This window comes from Calonectris borealis, chromosome 8, assembly GCF_964195595.1.
Source record: "Calonectris borealis chromosome 8, bCalBor7.hap1.2, whole genome shotgun sequence".
Lineage (NCBI taxonomy): Eukaryota > Metazoa > Chordata > Aves > Procellariiformes > Procellariidae > Calonectris > Calonectris borealis.
Genome location: NC_134319.1, coordinates 3,196,089 through 3,214,471, shown reverse-complemented (window position 1 = coordinate 3,214,471; position 18,383 = coordinate 3,196,089). Strand labels below are relative to the sequence as shown.

Sequence of the window (18,383 nt, the reverse complement as noted above, 5' to 3'; positions counted from 1 at the left end):
CGTTATTTAATTATGGTAGGCTTTAAATCTTTGACATGCATCTGTTAGAGGCATCGTATGAACTAAAAATCATAGTGTAAACCTACATTACTGAGATTCCAGTAAAAGTTTTTATCATTCAGATGGGCTTTTGTTACGCTTTTTGCTGCACAAGAACCTGAATGCAGGTAACCACCAAGTAACTCTTTCTTTTTATCTTGTGGGGAGGAGGCAGGGAAGGAATAGCTTTAAGGCAGAAAAAGAATTCCATGTAATTTCAGCTGGACCACTGATCTACAAAAACGTTACCACAGCCCAAGAAACAGATGCAAAATTACAGTCACAGCTGCATTCTGAGCAGAACAAGTTGGGTAATGGTACACTAAGCTGCTAATTAAATTGCTAATGATTTTTTTTAGTGCCACTGCGGTATTTTGCCACCTTTGTTTAAATTAAAAAAAAAAGTATCCAGAAAATTTTTAAAATTATAAATTTCTGTCTTGCTAAATACCAATGAGACCTCCAAATACATGCTCCATATAAACAAATCTCTTCAAAATGACACAGATGTAGAGATTTATTGAGAGCTCATTTGCTGACCAGCTATTTCTCTCTATATACTTTTCCAAAATTTTCCTTCCTTTAAACACTGCCATTCTCACAAGCTCCTCTGTATTGATGTCTGCAGCAACACCCACTGTTGGTAGGAGCAGATAATAAACTGACATATGTCATGACATGCTGGTACTGGGAGTATACTATAGCTGCATTTACAAAAAATAATAGCAACAGTACAATTTTATTTTCATTGTGATAACTGTGGTGAAATTTATTGCAGTGTTAGTACTTTATTGTTTCATTATGCCAGATTAGCTGAGGGAGGTAATTATATCTTTGACATGAAAATGCCTTTAATGTTTTCATTTCAATTTTGCAGTTTATAATATGCAGATTACAGCATTATCATAATTCCATATTGTTACATGTACAATTACATGGCAGAACATTTGCTTCCAGAATAATGGAGCTAATTTCTAATAAATGATTTCACCAAGGATCTTAACTCATTCAGCTCTTGGGTAAATAGTGATGGCAATAAAAATATACATATTTCTCCGTTATTTTCAAGTGATTCATGCAGATATACATTACTTAAAGCCAGGCAGTTCTATGACAAATGGAACACAATAAATTTTATACTATATTTTCAGCAGTAATTTTGTGCCTTGTTAAGATTTTTCTAGTCAACATCCAATCTGTAACAATAGAAATGCAGCTCTAATGAAATACCGTGTTTATATACACATATATGTGTGCATATAGATATATATACACACACATACATATATATACAGCCCAGATGATTCCATACACCAAAAAATACTTACATTATCTTTTTTAACAGTGTCCAACTTTAATGCTCTCTTCACTCTGCAAGAGAAAAATATGGACAAGTTTTATGGTGATCTAGACACAAAGATTTTTGGTAGTAAGGTCTATAATCGGTAATTTTAAACACATTTTTCTTTCTTGTGTTTCACATATTTTTATCCTACACAAGAAAACTAATGTCATCCAAAACAAATACATCAACTGATTAAAATACTGTGTACCAAAAACGTTGCTTGTTTAGAAGGATGAAGTGTTTGCATAAGAAAATCCAATTCTCCATTTTATACTAGAGATAAAAATCAAGACACTGAAGTGAAATCGCACTGTATATTTGCCTCTTTCTCAAAGACTATAAACAATGAAAAAATGCAAAAGCATTATCATTTACATACCTTTTGAGCAAGGGTTGAAATTATTTTGCCATTAGTAGAAATAATGTATTAGGCATTTAAACCACAGGTACAGCCAAGGTGAAAAAAGTAGTTCTTCCCATCATTTTAGCTCTTAACATGATTCAGTGCTACCAGACTATGACTTAACTGGGGAACAGATGCTCTATGTCTTTACAGGTCCCCAAACCATAAGAAACTATTTTCTAGTCTTCTTCACTATACTGATTCAGGAACATGCCAAGCTCTCTCTGCAAAATCTGCTCTGCTGAACTGGATGCCCAGCTGTTAATGGCAACGCTGGAAGAGGAAAGCTGAATATTTATAATACTTTATATCGTACAGCTGTCTTCTAAAGAGCAGTCATCAAAATTTTATTGAATGCAGACTAAATGCTCAAAGGAAAGAAAGGTCAACATAAATTAAGACTATTTTTCCCAGAGACAACTGAAACTTTTTAAGCACATTTCTAAATCTTAACAATAGTTTAAAGCATTATATAAAACAACGAGGAAAAAAAATTAAAATCTTTATACGAACAGTCCCCAAGAAACATATATACTATATCAAATTAAACAAGATTTAGAAAATACATCGTATTTCAAGAACTTAGTTCACAGTTTTCATCTTGGAAAAGAATGTTTTGACTTGTAAGGAATTAAAATGACCTAATTCCAAACAGATCCTTTTAAAATTCATGTTACTATTCCAAAACTGTAAATTAAAGTATTGGAAAAATAGAATGAAAACACATCTTTGAAATATAACTTAGGCAACATTCTTACATGAATACTGTTTTACAACTATCGCTATTACAAAAAGGGGAAGAGAAGTATTCTATCTTAAAAAAGCCAAGTAAACAGGTAACATTTAAATTAAAAAAGCGTGTGAACTTCTTGCCAAAGGGCAGTCAAAGCTGTAACAGTTTGATGGAATTCTTTACAATGTATTTCTTTTTTAAATAGAAACCCATATTGCTTAAGGAATGCAGACTCCATTACATCTTCCACCCCAGTGGCAGCAGAGAAACATTATATTTATTAATACATCTACTCTGAAAGGATGCTCTAGGGGCCAATGCATTTACATGTTATACCAAGGCATGTTATGATGGAAGTTTTTATGATGGACTTCGAAAGAAGCTGGAAGCCAAAGTAAAGCAGAATCTGGACTCAACATAGCTGTAGGATGAAGATAAAGGCGAAACTACATGAAAATCCCACTATATCATAAACATTTAGAAAATTTCTTAGAGAGAAAGTTGTGGACTGGTCAAGACTATGTTCTTTAAAGTCTGTCAAGTACTGTGTACACCAACAGAGTTGCAGACAGCCCAAATTTCTCTCTGCTGGCCTGCAAACCCCCTGCAAACACCCTGAGCTATGGCGGCGAAGAGGCAGCCTCATTCCAGGCAAGCACTTCCATGCTGGATGGAGCTGCATGGATACAATTTTGGCTTCAGGAGGTCACCTTTGCCTCGCTTTTCCCAATGCATCCTACCCAGCAGCCTGGTTTGCTTGTGGGCTTGTTTTTAATGATTGTCTTTCTGATGCCATAATGTGAGAAAGTTAATCTCAAAATAAGTTAAAATTTATGCTCTTAGCCTACACACAGTCCCTGGCCAGAACCACTGAAACAAAATTCATCCAGACATCTAACATGAAGACCTAGTTGGCCAAAGTGTCTTCTCTCAGGTCTTTCAAAAGATGAACATGAAGAAAAACCAATATGGGCATCTAGGTGCAAACAAGATTCCTAAAGTATTTTAGGAAACACCATGGAGGAAGAGTACCAGTTTGGTTTATCTTTTTTATATGGCTGGAAAAGCCTTGCTGTGGCTGTGGTGTAAAATCAAATATCAGACTGTGAACAAGAAAAGGAGACAGAAAGATGAGGCATATGTGATGACAGCACACAACAACTTATTTACCTGAGTTTCTTACCCTTGAATTGGTTCAAAATTCCCTAACACGGCTTAACTTATTTTCTTAACTGTGCAGAATGTGATGGCACGTGTTTAAAGCTAGCTGTACAACCTGCAATGATTATTTTGCCCATAATATTTATCAGGTTAAAGAACTACATATTACTTCTATAGTAGAAAAATAGTTTCTATTTTTCATATTATCTATCATTCCGGGTCATATTGTCAGTTCCTTGCTAATACTAGGAGACCTTTACTCACTTGGATAGTGCTTTGATGAAACCACTTATATGAGGAACTGCTTAACAGTGAGAGTCTAGATATGCAATTTAACTTTCTATAAAGAAATGGATTTTTTATATTGTTTTAATTCCACATACACTTTACTTTCTCTCCCTCACAATTCATTTATGAATTAATGCAATGGTAACAGTCACGTACAGATTTAATGCACAGAATCAGGGACTTGATTATATTATTTAATTTAAAATACCCTAGAGAGTATGGTAGTGCATTTTGAGGCCATTTCAGTTAGCTTCCTCTTAAGTTTCTGCTTTCACTGGGGACAAAAAGAAAACACCTGTATGCTATTTACATATTGCTACATCTTCAAAACCTGCCAGCAAAAATGTCTTATTAATTGGAAAAGCAGAAAGAATACATGATCATTTTCTATGTTCAGCTTACATGGTAGTTAAACTCAGTGTGCAACCAGTGAGAAACAGACTTAAACACCAAAAGATCAAAGCTTGTGTATTGATGTTTCCTTTGTATTACTACTGTCTGGCATGACTACTTCAACTTCCAGTGGTCAAGAGAAAGACTGGCAGAAGTTGCAACCTATGTTAGCTCTAACATAAGCTGTCTTTGAAATTGCATAGGGAGCTGTAAACTGGGACAATATCCCAAGCCTATATACAGGCAGCGTAAGTCTTATGGCCTCACCCTGCTGCTGTTGAAGTAGCAACATCCTACACATCTTCTTTATTGTTCTTCAGAAGCCCATGATTAGCAAATATACACAAGAATAGCATCAGGCTGACATGACTACTGCTTGATAAATTGCAAAGAATAGGAGAGATATGATCGGGATTGATTCCCATTGGAGAAAATACGAAGAGATACAGCCTGATGAAAAATGGACACAGGACGTGTCACGCCCTTATCGCCGCAGGCCTGCCATACCTCCCCAAGCAACCTGCAGCCCAAAACCCAGGTGTCAAACCCAGCACAACCCACCCATGACATGGCTCCTGTCGCTCTTCCAGCCCCTACCACACAGCTTCACAGGCTTTATCCATCGGGTGTGCAGAGAGAAACAAAACTCGGCTGGGGAAGCAGGGAAGAGACATGTAACATACAGAAGATATTACCCATGCCAGTGGGCATCACCCACCCTAACTCCCTCTGGACAAGGCTCTAGCCCGACGAACAACCATCTTAAATATCTCCCGGTCCCATCCAACAACTGGAAGACAGAGCTAGAAACCAAACCCGCCCTTCCCCACACAAATTTTGCCCGAGAAGACCCCCGCGCCCACTGGAGAGGGAGGTAATGAGATTCCTACGGTAGAAGATTCCTGCTCCTCCCCTCTCCGGGACAACCCGAGGAGCACATTTCTCCTCAGGGAACAAGTCCGCCACCGTAGAGGAAGCCCGCAGGCCGCCGGGGAGAAGCGCTCCGCCTCACAGCGTCCCACACGGGCCCTCTCTCCATCGGCCGCCCGCCCCACTCCAACGGCTGCCGCTGGGCCCTCAGGGGCCGCCCCGCTGCGGCGAGGCGCGGCAGCCAGCAGGGAAGAGGCGTAGAGTGGCGCCTAGAGCCGAGCTTACCCGCTCCGCCGCCCGTGCCCGATACCTACGACATTGCGGCGCCTGGAGCCGCTCCGCCGCCTTCGCAGATCTCCCGCCTCGCTCCGCCGCCGTGCACCGGCCAAACGCCGCCGGCTGGAAACGGTGCTGAGAGGGCGGGACGCGGCCCCGGCAGGGCGGGCCGAGGGCGGCGGAGGCGGCGGAGCCCGCGCCCGTCAGGCCTGCGGGGCGGGGGCCGCCGGCTCGTCGGGCCGCGCTGCCCCCGCGCTGGGTGCTGTGCAGCGGTAGGAGCCGGGCCGGTGGCGGCCTTTCCCCTCGGGAAGGTTTGTGCGAGGCCAGCTTGGGCGAGAGGTGAGCTGTGGCCAAACCCGGCCCCTCAGGGCTGCTGGGGACGCCGGGCAGGGCGGAGGGTCCCCTTCTGACGTGCGGGCGGGAGAGTTGATTCCCATCTGACGGGCTGGGGGAAGGGGATTGTAATGTCTTTTGCGGGAGGGTGGATGGTAAATTTTGCCCGAGCAGCCCCCTGCGCCCACTGGAGAGGGAGGTAATGAGATTCCTGCGGTAAAAGAGTTTCCTCATTTCAGGTGAGGGAGGCCTGAGCGCTTGGGCTCGGAAGCTGACGAAGCAGCAGCGCGAAGCTTCCCTGCCGGAGTGCGTTTGCTGTGGATGGAGGTGAACCTCGGCCTCGGACCTGCGGCGGGAAAGGTCAGTATTGCCAAGAAGGGTATGACCTAATTGCTGGTTGGAAGACGGTTTTTATTTGTTAGAATCATAGCAACTAAAATTGAAAGTAATAGTTAGGCAGTGTCGTCCTCCTGCTTCAGCCAAAGCGGGATTGCTTCCCTTCGTCTATTTTGTCTAAAGTGTCATTTGTCCAGTAAAAATTTAACAACCTAAGCCATGGGGCTGCTGGCAGTGCTGTCACTAAGCTATTGCTCACTGGATTTCTGAGCAATGTATTGGCAGTACTTCTTGGCAGAACTGTGGCCCACGTAAGAAATATCTCGGTAATGGGAAGTCTAAGGAGTATAAACGAGAGTTCACATTTTATAAACTAGTTACTGGAAAATTAACATTTATTCTTCTTTTCCTCCTTGACTTCAACCCACTTCCATTTTGTGTGTGTAACACTGGTGCTTAATTATAGTGACACCCGTTTGCAGTAACCAGACTGTATCACAGTGTCCCTATGGGGTCCTTCTAATACCAGTGTAATATTAAAGTGTCAGGCAGGCGGTCTGTGTATTATAAATAGGGTACTTCATCCATGATAAGCGATTATTATCTTTCTTTCCCAAGTGTAAAAGACCTATATAACTCAACAAGGTGCGAGTGATTTAGGCCTCCTGAGTAAAAATCCAATGAGTCCTGAAGGGGACCCTATGATGTTGTTGTCTTGTTGCTGAACTTGAGATATTCAATTTATTATACTGGAATATATTTTCTGAAGACAACATTGGGTAAAATAATATGGGAGGCTGTTAGACCAACAGTACAACACGATTTAGTGTCCCTCTGTGATGGCCTTCTAAAAACCTTAATCACCTTTGGTAAAAGCAGAAAGCTGCTGTTAAAGTTTACTGGCCATTGGTGAGCAAGCAGTATTAGTTACTGCTTTGAATCGTTTTAATAATTTAGAAAAAATGCATTTCATATTTTTTTCCATTCATTTACAATTTTATGGGTAGTCTTGTACTTAAAAGGCCTAAGTTGCACAAATTTTACTATTAGCCATATGTTTTATTGAGTTATAACTGTAAAAACAGGGAAAAAAAGCCCATTCTGGTATGGGTTGGCACCAGAAAAAAGCATGTAATCAATTTAATAATTATTATATCACTTTTTTAACACTGAATGTTATATGGTGTTTATGCCATTACAGAGTGTCTCTGCTGAAGCTGTGTAAAGCTATCCAGTTTTTCAGCTAAAATCAGCCTTGGAAATATGAAAGTCAACTTTTGAGTGAGGAAGGAAATCCTGACAAATATGCAGTTCAATATAAACATGCTCACATGTAGTTTTCACTGGAGGACAAAGGAGGCTTTTATTCTGCTGTTAACACCAAGAAATATAATAGCAAATCTGACATGACATGAGTCAGTTGTGATCATGCAGCCACAGAGCTCTCTCCAATGAGATAAGCACTGCATCCATTCTTGATAATATTTACTTTGTTCTTGTTGTTTGGTGAAAAAGTCTTTTAAATAATTCTGTGCCTCTTACACTTGTGGCCATGTTTAAATTGGCATTTTTTTTCCTAAAAACACTCCACCTTTGCTACTGCTGGTGAACTGTAGCAACAATGAGAGTGGCACTGGAAGCAAAACAGTGGTAGTTATGGTATGTTGATTAATTTACCATTGTGACAAATCATGCTAGGCATAGAGAGAGGTAGTAAAGTCATCAGAGCCAACAGGTGTGCTTCTGTACAAATTCTCCCATTGTTTCTGTCATTAGGAGAATTTAGCTAACGTGGCAAGAGTAGAAATTCTAGTGGAAATGTGTAATAAGGGCAAGTCCTAGTGGTTTGTTTCTACACATGGGTAGCAATGATTTGTATCACAGATAACTTGAAAATTTGTTTTCAGGCTTTCAAATAACATGACTATATAATCATTGTGATATCAAATGTCTGAAATTAAAATAAAATAAAATAAATGAAATTTTTTACTGCCAATAAAGAATAAATTGTGAGTAATAAGTAGGGCTCAAGCTATTTTTGTTTGTGGATCTCATGGTGCTTACCTACAAGTGTAGATAAGTGTTCCCATCCCAGACTTAGAGAATGAAAAACATATGACCTAGATGTTAGGATAATTTGTGCTAGTCTGTGTTTCAGAGGACAAAGCAGAAGCATTATTAAACAAGCAAGACAGTAACAAATTCTAACTGTAATTGTATTCTTCACAGAATGGCCAGCAGTGCTGAGAATAACGCATCCCTCTACGTTCAGAAAGTCACACGCTCAAAAAGTTCCCAAGCAAAGAAGTCCCAGCATGCAGAAGAAGCAACCTTTTACATGAACTGCCGAGCAGCTTATCTAACTGTTTTAAAAAGCAGTTTAGAAAATATTAAATCAAAAGAACAACTCAGTTTAGGTAATGATTACATATTTTTTCCCCATAACTATTGTGTGTGATGATTACAGCGGGTAGTTTACAAACAGCAGTCAGCAATTCGGTAGTGAGAGTATCCCAATGCATAAACTCAGTAACCGTTTTAAGGAATTTACAGTAGTTTTAGATAGGGTTCAGATTTCAAGTGTTGGTGGCTGTATCTTTGAAGACATTTTCATCATTTACCTTTTATAAAATAAGTCACATAGTGATTTTTCAAAGTTTATAGAAACTACCATTCCTCAAAGTTTTTCATTTTCCTCAAATCCTTAATTTTTGTGGCTAGGTGTTGGATGACTCATGGAAGTGGGAATAGTATACAGAGCTTTTCATCTGTAAATCACCAGTATGAATGGGCAAAAGTCAATGCTAGCTTACAGGGGACCTAGGTGAGTTGTTTAACGCCACTAAATTCGATGGTAGGATTGTTGCTTACTTGAGGTGGATCTGCTTTTTGATTATGACATTTCTGCTATAATAAGTTTTCCCCTATCCCTGACAAATGATTAAGTGAGTTGGTCTCAGTTCAGTTTATAGTGGGCAATTGCCCTGGCAGAGAAAATCGCCATGATAACTGGCATTAATTGGCATAAAGGTTTGCAGACTCATAGGAGAGGTTGTTACTGGAGACATGGATATGGTAATTTACCCCTAAAGATAGTCTCACAGATCAGTTCTAAGCTACTTCGAGTCATATATGAAAATACTGCTTTTCCTCTACCAACTTTATGTGATCAAATGGACTGTTTCAGACACTGGTATTATTCATAAGAATTCTTACTCTTATTTTATTTAAACTCCTACTGAATTACAATGTTCCCATAGACTAAAAGCAAAAGTTTTCCTTTTTTCATCCATATTATATTTGTGTATAAGTGGTATTGCTGTCAATACACAATTGATACAACAGGAAAAAAAAATCTCTGAATGCTTCAGCTGTACTAAATAAAGGTGTTAGTAGATACTGAAAGCTGTGGAGCTTAACAACATTTGTTTTGAAAACCTATGGAATTTCAAAGTTCCTTGCATGGAATTATTAGGAAAGTTACAAAAGTTTACCTGAAAAATGGTGGTTAGGGCTGTGTATTGGAAATTGATTTCTTTATAATGTACCTTAATGACTGAGTAAGATAAGGAAGGAGTAAGATAACACTGAGTAATAACCTTGTTTCAGTTGTGAAATAGGTTTCATTATCCCAGATAAAACTTCTCAAGCAAGTGTAATACCAACTTTGCTGTCTCTTGGAGTTGTAGGATTGTGTACTATGTCTTACCATGTTTGCTTTTGGTTTTTTTTTTTCCTTTCTTAGAGCATTTTTGTCCTTTTGTGACAAATTTTATTTGTGGTTGTATGTAATAGCATGGGATTGCGTTAGGAAGCTCATGAAAATGTCTTTCAGTCCTATTTTCCACTTGGAGTTTCATGATGTGAAAATCTTAGATTGCTTTATTGGAAAAAAGGTTTCCAGCTCACATGGTTGACAAAGAAAGCATGAGAACATAAACCTTCAGTTAGATAAAGAGAACCGAAATGTATCATTAAAAAAATAATGATTTTTCTTTTGTGGGTTTTGGGGTACAGCTCAGAATGCACTTGGGATTAGTGGTATACAGGTTGCTTTCTCATGTCCTCCTCATAGATTATGATGCCAGTAAAAGGTATGTGTATTATGGCATTGCAGTTGTTTGTAATAAAAAAAAAACAAGCAACAGCTAAAGGTTGTATTTTTTTTTGTGTGTGTGAGGAAATATTTCTCACTAATGGCTGCATTGCCCCTGCCTAAAATACGTGAGGTCTGCATGCGGAAACCACTACTACAGAAGCTGAGTGTAGTTCTCTGTTGCACTGATTGATTGTAGCTTCTTTACCTAAACCAGTACATGAAATTCTACCCATTAGCAAGCACATTCTTTCAGCATGTGACTTAGTGTTATCCAGGCTTTCTCAGCTGTAATAAAAGTGCTTTTATAACATCCTAATGATAGTTTTGGATAATCTGGATTTTAAGATAGGAGTGATGCGAATAAATGTCATCTCTCTTATATATGCTTTGGCTTTCATCTCTATCCATATGCCGCTTCGCTACATAGCAAGTGTTTGGGCATTTTGATTTCAAGGTCAACTCAGAAAGGGCAATTAGTTGCTCAGGCTTGCAGTCTTTTCAGAGACATTTAAGAACTTCTTTTAAAATTTGTAAGTATTGAGAGTTATTATAGACTTATGTTGCATGTTAAGTAAATTCTGGCATTTATCAAATGAGTATTGCCAGTGTTTAAGCATCTCTTGCTACATGATGTTGAGCTAATATTCTAAACTGTGAAATATTCACTTAGAGACTGGTCTGCGAAACTTTTTCGTAGGAGTTTTACTTACTCACGGATAGTAGCTTCATTTCCTGTGGTGTAATATTACTTAAGGTATTTAGCAGAATCAGTCTGTAAAGAAGTATAAATAAAAGGTGCAGTCTAATTGAACTTTCAAAAATACAAACTTGGGGGGCACGTAGGGTATGGCAAGTGCTGATCTCCCAGGATATATAAAAATACAGAATTGTCGTATATTTGAAGGATACTCTGCTAAATGTAAGTGAATACTGTGCTATATTGACATTCCAGGGAACTCGGCTCTCCACATAAACAAATACACAGAGTAACTGCCCTTCCTTGGCTGACCTTGACATTGAAATCCTTAAACAATTGCTATGTGCCCAAGCATTGCATGGATAAAGATGTAAGCTTTGTATTCTCCTGACTCTGCTTGTAGAGGTGACAGGGCAGAAATCTTTATTTAGTCCTTGGCATTCAATCGGAGATTAGCAACAAAGGTGTCTGGTTTTGTTTGTTTGTTTTTCTGGTGACACAGTTGCCTACTGAGAATTGTAACGATGCCACCACCTCATTTCACAGATGCTACTGAACTGCTCTCGGCCAGTATAGACTTGGTCAGCTGGCTAAAAATCAAACTGCCAGCCTAGGCAAAGATGAAAGATCTGCGTTTCCCTAAAAAACTTGATTATGTGGAAGGATATAAAAGCATCTCTCCAGTTTCAGATAGTCTGTGCATTAGAATTTAATTTCAGTTTAACATAATGCCGCCTTCACCCTGGAAACTGATGAAAGGATGTTTTCAGTGAAGACTTTTAAGAGGCTAACTAGATCTGGCAAATTTCATTTTGAAGAATGGTAGGTGTAGGTGGGACTGGTTGCATGTATGGTATTGGCTGTAGGCCTTAGCAATGTATGTTGCTGGTATCATATTTCCCTTACATTTGAAATTCATGTTGCATAATTTGAATTGATAAGTTCGAATGTATAAATGTGACATAAAAGATTATTTAAGATAAATTCTACACTAGATCTCAGTTCTTTGCAAAGTAAATGGAAATACTTATGTGGATCTCAGTAGAAATAGGATCTAATAATGTGCAAGCTTGCAAATAATAGGTTCTTGATGTTAAGGCAGGGGATACAGACACTGGGCTGAATTTTACACTTGTCACTTGAGGAGACTGTCTTTGAATTCATGGATATATTTTGCTTAATTAATGATTTGAACCCGTTAACTTTATTTAAGGGAGACATCCCATTGAGTTTAGTAGAACGGTGCACATAAGTAAGCTTTCAGCAAAATATTTCCTGTGATATTGTTGTGTTACAAAAAGTCACAGACTGCTCTCTGGTTTCTTGCTTTTTCCGTAGAAGAAAGTGGGTGTCATTCTCAGCAGTGCGTGTCATCATGTGCTGGATCACAGTTCCTGAGGGATGATCTAGGATGCCAGGCACTGCCTGTTTCATGACTCCTTTCAAAAGAGTATGCGAGTGAGCTCATCTGCCCCTCAGGCTGCTTGAACCTCTGTGGTACAAACCACAGAATTCAAGGCCGGGGAAGGTCACAGTCAGTCTGCGTCAGTAGAGTACAGGACTGAGACTGTAAGCAAAACTGTCCTTCAGACCTGCTTTTCCCTTGGATTGATTGGGCTTAAAAAAAAAAAAAAGCCTGAACAGGGAAAGCGAGTAAAGGATGTTTTGAGAAAACTCCTTTACTGACAGCTGGAATATATAGTTAATATTGTGTTTTATTGTTCAGTACTTCAACAGGCTGGAAGAAATCCATCTCAGAAGACAGTTAATAAATATTGGACATCACAAACGACTACACTGAATTTTGATGATTTTTGTACTATTTTAAAAAAAGAAAAACCAGCTACAAAAACTGAACTGCTCGAAGCATTTGGAAAAATAGACACAGAAAACACTGGATATATTTTACATGATGAACTTTATAAAATTCTTACAACAGTAAGTATCAGTAGACACTTAATTATCTATCTTTAACCATTAAAAGAGATTTTGAAAATTAGGTGGTAAAACTATTCTGAATGTGTAAACACATATTCCTGATCAAAAGAATCAATAACTGATTCATGGTGGTTTTAGGTTTTTCTTTGCAATTTTATGTGTAGTTTTCTGTGGTTATCTGATCTTTCTTCCATTTTTTCCCCCTTACAGTCCTGCAGTTGATAACCTGTCTGTCCCTTTCAGCAGTTGTGTCTTGAAGGTGGAAAATGACAGAAAAAATATTTTTCGTACTTTCAGAGAATGCTTTGTTGAAACCTTATCTATACTGCAGTGGAGGAACAGAAAGGGAAGCACGTCTCTCCCTTGGTTCAGTTAGTGCAAATCCCTCTATTCTCTACAGAGCCCCTCTGCAGCCCTTTGGGGCTATGAACTTTTACCAAGAGAATTAATGACATACCTTTGCTGTTCTCCCCTCACAAGTTGTTGTCTAAGTATGTTCAGATGCAAAGTTAAAAAATAATATTTTTATGTTATACATAAAATTTTAAGGTCAGTGCTTTAGTTTTATCACAGCTATGATGTCCTGTCACGCCAGTGACTTCACTGGCTCTTATAGTTAGTTCATCGAGGTCTTAAAGTAAACTGTCGATACTTTGATTAGAGATTATGCGTTATCAACCCAAAGCATGCAAATGTCATAAGGCTTACCTGCACATGTCATTAATATGGCTTAAAATAATGACATTAAAAAATATCTGGAACTTCTTATTTAGCTGCTGAACTGCCACTATATTTTTAGGTTCATTGTATAATCTGAAAGAATAGAAAAGAATTTTTTTAAAATAGCAGCTGCAATTTTTATGACGATGTGAGATTGTAGGAGATGGAACTTTAAAGAAAACATTAGCAAGAGTATGTTAGAATGATGAGTGTTGACAAGATTAAAATCCGGGTCCTCTGAGGACCTGCAAAGCAAGCAAGCAAAACCCCTGAAACAGAACAGTCTTCCAAGTTGGTGTAGAGCTGATGCTCTGACTTTAAACTACATAGATGTACATCACATATGATTACAATGATTTTCTTTCTCTGTTCTGTCAGGTTTTTTGCTCTGTACAGCCAAAAAAAACCCCTTCATTGTAAAAGCCAATCATCTTGCACAGCACAAACACTAGGGAGCAGTAACAATTAAAAATGGACTAGTAGTAGAATTCTAGTAGAGTGCTCAAAAGTGAGAAGAAAACAATTTTAAGGAAGTGTAGAGAAGAGCAAACTGGGACAGAAGGAACAAACAATTTACATACTGTATTTGTTGTGGTTAACCCAATAAAACAAAATTACTTGTTTACTTCAAACATTGTGGCAGACCCTTCAATCCTCATTCTGCATGAACAAAAAGATATAGTTGCAACGGTAAGGAAATATTCTTCATATACGGAAAGATAGAAGTAACAGATGTTGAGTGCTACTGTAGTTATGCCATGAAGAGTTACAAACGCTGTATTGTTTCATAAAGTCAGGGCACTGCTTCATATAGACCCAGACTGAAGAACTTACTAGATGTGCTTGCAGTAGCAACTGGTGCTGTTCAAAGAGGGGAGGATCAGGATTTGATTAGTCGCAATCCACTATGGCTCCATATGTCTATATCACGTGTTTACCAACAATGAAGTTCGCGTTAGTTTTCAGTCCCAAGTTTACACCATGCATCTATAGCTGAAAAGTGATGTGAAGTAGATTTCTGTACAGCAATCATATATTGCTCTGTCATCGCTAACAGCCCTGTGAATCTGTGTAGAGGAAATTGCTGGAGGACCTTGTGGAAGACATGCTTTCTTACTGAGAGATGTACCTTGTGTCCACATTGCAAGTGGGGCACTCGAGATGGTATTCTGACATGCGACTTCAGACTTGGTTCCAAAAGGAGAGAAAATGCTTTGGCTTCACACTGATGATTCCAAGTAGAGATAGGTGCAAGGCAAATTCATGCCTGGAATAACCCTTCTAGTGAACTAAATTGCAGATGTAGACTGGTATAATAGGATATCTCAAGTAAATAAGTGAAGCTAACCATTATGAAGTTAGCTCTTGGTTGTTCGCACGCTACAATGTAAGTAAGAATGACTGAAAGCTGGGATTCCCCAGTTTAGGGAAGATTTTCTGAAATTGATGCAAGTGTCTGTGATGGTAGGTTTCCAGAAGACACCACAAAATTGCATAAACAGATGCAATTCATCTGTTCAGTATTTAATAGCACTGCAGGAACATAATTGTTTGCAATGTTGACCTCTATTTTGATGATTCAAATCAAAATCCATTTAAATCTATTGCAAGATAAGATTCCTTGAAAGGATATTAAAAGAATCTTTCTTTGTGTTTTTATTAAAACTGTAGGTGAACAGCATTCTTGATTAGGAATCCAAACTGAGGTTTTTTTTTTTTTTAATTGCAGAGAGGTGAAAAAATGACAGGGGATGAAGTGAGTACCATTACTAAACAAGCTGATTTTAACTGCAGCGGCAAACTTGACTACAACAAGGTATGGCAAACAGAATGATATTTGTTCTTGTGTTACTGGCTTGATGTTATTGATAGTATTAGCATTATCAAACACAATACCTACCACCTCCATGTGTTGGTCTGTTGATGACCTTACCCCCGACCCCCGCAACTGCCTATGTCCTGGAACATGGGCTGGTATATATTTCCATTTCACTCACATTTCACTCACTTTATCTGGCTATAAACTTGAAAAGGTCACTTGCTGCAAGTGAACTTAATGTATTAGGCAGAGCATAATAGTAAACACGAAGCCTAACAGCATGTGTGAAGGTAACAGTTAAAGGAATGGCAAAATAAAGGTGACAATTGACAGCAAACTTAGCTAATCAGTGAGAGTTGCTATGTCTGTGACATTTCATAATTTCTTGTGTAGGGGACATTATATGTTGAATATCTTATTTTCAAGATGCAACATCAGTTTTTTTGACATCATCTCTAAGCAATGACTAAGTTTTGAACTGAATAAACAGTCCACAAAAAGATTTGTACATAAATACAGATTCATAGGAGAAAAACAACCCCCCATAAAGAATCTTGTATTTAAAAAAAAAAAAAATCAGTCTTCAAATATCTAGAAAGAAATATAAATCACCTCTTGGGTTGAAAGTCGCACTTAATTTTTATTCAATATTTGGACCTCCTTGTTGAATCATGGCTCCATTTTACTGTGTCACTTGAGTGGTCAATCTGATTCATGAAAATTAAAATTAATATTTTGCTTTAAGAGAAAATGCATTACATCTATTGACCTGTCCTTTCCTTACTAATGTTACATTTTAATCCTTAAAACTGTGAAAAAGAATGTTTCACTTAATAGATTACTTTTCTTTATCTAAAGTTTTGTGACTTATACATGACAACCAGTGAGCAGTGCTGCAAGACTGCACGAGAGAAACTGGAAGTTGATAGTCGATTGAGGCAACAGCAGTTTGGAAGTCAAGCTGAAACTTCCTCTGAAGGGATCACACTGCCAGTGTCAAAACCATCACCAAGAGTCTCGAGGAGAACTGATCACAAACTAGCACCAACAAAAGGTATTTATATTTCATATTGGGAGTTCTCATTCTGTTGGAGATCATGCTCTGGGTCAATGAACAGTTGAGTATTTGTTTAATTTTTCTCAGATTAGTGAGGATGTTATTGACTAATATTAATTTCTGTGGCAATCGCATAAATGTCTCAGTAGAACATCTGACTGCCATGTTCAAATGGACTCTGGCTGCATCTATGATCTGAAGCTCTCAAATTCTTAAGGGTGAATTTTGTTGACTCTCATGTGACACAGTCCAGAGGGAAGAGAGAAAATGAATGCTCAGATGTTGCAACATAGACAAGTTATTATTTCCTTCCCAGGTCGGAGATGAAACCTTAAACATTTATCAATAAGCAGTCTGTTTGTTTCAATTATCGAGGCCGCTTTTCAAGCACAATCAATATGAGAGTTTAATGTTATGCCTCATACTTAAAAACTTCCCAAACTGGAAAAAGGCCACAGGCTAACAAACTGCAAAGGAACCATGTGTGAAACACTTGCATTTGCATATAGTGTGCGCAGTTTAAGTTGCTTCAATTCTAGGCAATACTGAGGAAGTGCAAAGGTGACAGAACAGTGATGAAGACTGAGTTTATGTAGCTAAATCAATAATTGTACCAGCAGAGTTGCCCCAACATAAGGAACCAGAAAGTAAAGTCTTGGAAGTAATTGCATTGAGCAGCTGTGCATAAGTGATGTGCTATCTGGCAGGGAAACTACATTGTCCTGGAAAGAAATAACCTTAAATTAGAAGCAGGTCAAATCTATCCACTTAGGATAGATTTACTTTGATTCCAAGGTAAGTGGAATCATGTAGTAACAATTTCTTGTCCTTCAGGCAGATTTGGATTCCAAGGTTCTGCCATTCATATGCCCATGGATGGACAGTCAGGGAAGTAAAGATGTTTAGGTAATGAATTATGAAATGTTAAGTTATTATAAGAGAAGTCAAGTTATCTGACTGAGGCTTTTGTCATCCATTTTTTCCTCTGTGTGCCTATAAATGTAAGGCTTTATGATGAATAGCACTAGGAGTGGGTTGAAATAATGTAATTGTAACTAAATATCTATGTTTATAGGTGATAGCAGAACTCCTTCAAGACCCTCATCAGCGCAAAGTTGCAAAGCATCCATTTCTACTACTATCAGCATGGGTGCCAGTAGCAACAGAAACACAAAGCTAATTGAGCCAGACACAATAAAGGTATTATGTAAGCTAGTCTTATTGAAATTATGCTGTTTTCCTCTAGGCACATATGTTATTGCATTTTAAATAAGAAACCGTTTTTCTCTGATTTTTAGCTTATATTTTATTAATAGTTTGTCAAGGGCAGCTATAAACTAGTGAGAGGTTTCTTGATACATATTAACATTTTTATATACTGTTGGTTTTGCTGACATCTAGTTATTGAAAATAATTTTTCAGGTGTGAAGGTTTAATAGAACGAAGTGTGTTTTTTATAAATGAAACCACTGTTGGATAAAATGTTTAATGACTTTTTGCGAAATTTAAAATTTAATAATTTATTAGGTTGGTGAGAACTTTAAATGCTTTAGTAGTCTGAAAGATTGTGTATCATAAACCTTTATATGAAAGGTAATTGGAAATAAATAACGGATCTGTGAGCATATTCAGTTTGTTGGGCATTAATTTGTAAATATATGCTGTAGCCTGAAAATATAGATTTTTAGTTAGACTAATATGTTCTATCAGTATTTTCTTTTAAATAAATCACTCATTCAATATAAATTCCTGCGGGAGAAAGACAACAAAGTCACTTTGCTAAGTCAATATTTGTAGAGTGTTAATATTGATCTTCTTCCTTTGTTTTCCCTTTCTTGACTGAACCTTTACTAGTTTTCTTTCAACAGAAAATAAT

At 38.0% G+C, this 18,383-nt stretch overlaps 2 protein-coding genes across 9 annotated transcripts in view; one reads left to right on the top strand and one right to left on the bottom strand.

Moving 5' to 3' along the window:
* ITGB3BP (integrin subunit beta 3 binding protein) overlaps positions 1–5,644 on the bottom strand; it is a 35,404-nt gene extending 29,760 nt beyond the window's left edge. For 4 of the 7 annotated variants that reach the window (XR_012674432.1, XM_075155606.1, XM_075155605.1 and 1 more), the window contains exons 1-2: positions 5,547–5,630; positions 1,368–1,410 (exon numbers count right to left, since the gene is read on the bottom strand). Coding sequence is in view for 5 of the 7 variants with exons in the window: in XM_075155606.1 (XP_075011707.1) it covers positions 1,368–1,410; positions 5,547–5,551 (48 nt within the window). In the remaining 2 variants the exon portion in view is untranslated. Of the gene's footprint in view, positions 1–1,367; positions 1,411–4,923; positions 5,014–5,546 lie in introns of all 7 variants that reach the window. The other 3 variants (XM_075155608.1, XM_075155609.1, XM_075155607.1) reach the window with 2 other exon arrangements.
* Positions 5,635–18,383, top strand: part of EFCAB7 (EF-hand calcium binding domain 7) — a 30,745-nt gene continuing 17,996 nt past the window's right edge. For both annotated transcript variants that reach the window (XM_075155600.1, XM_075155601.1), the window contains exons 1-7: positions 5,635–5,847; positions 6,081–6,201; positions 8,407–8,594; positions 12,700–12,911; positions 15,361–15,447; positions 16,309–16,504; positions 17,583–17,707. In XM_075155600.1, the coding sequence (XP_075011701.1) occupies positions 8,408–8,594; positions 12,700–12,911; positions 15,361–15,447; positions 16,309–16,504; positions 17,583–17,707 (807 nt within the window). In that variant the 5' untranslated portion in view covers positions 5,635–5,847; positions 6,081–6,201; position 8,407. The remainder of the gene's footprint in view (positions 5,848–6,080; positions 6,202–8,406; positions 8,595–12,699; positions 12,912–15,360; positions 15,448–16,308; positions 16,505–17,582; positions 17,708–18,383) is intronic.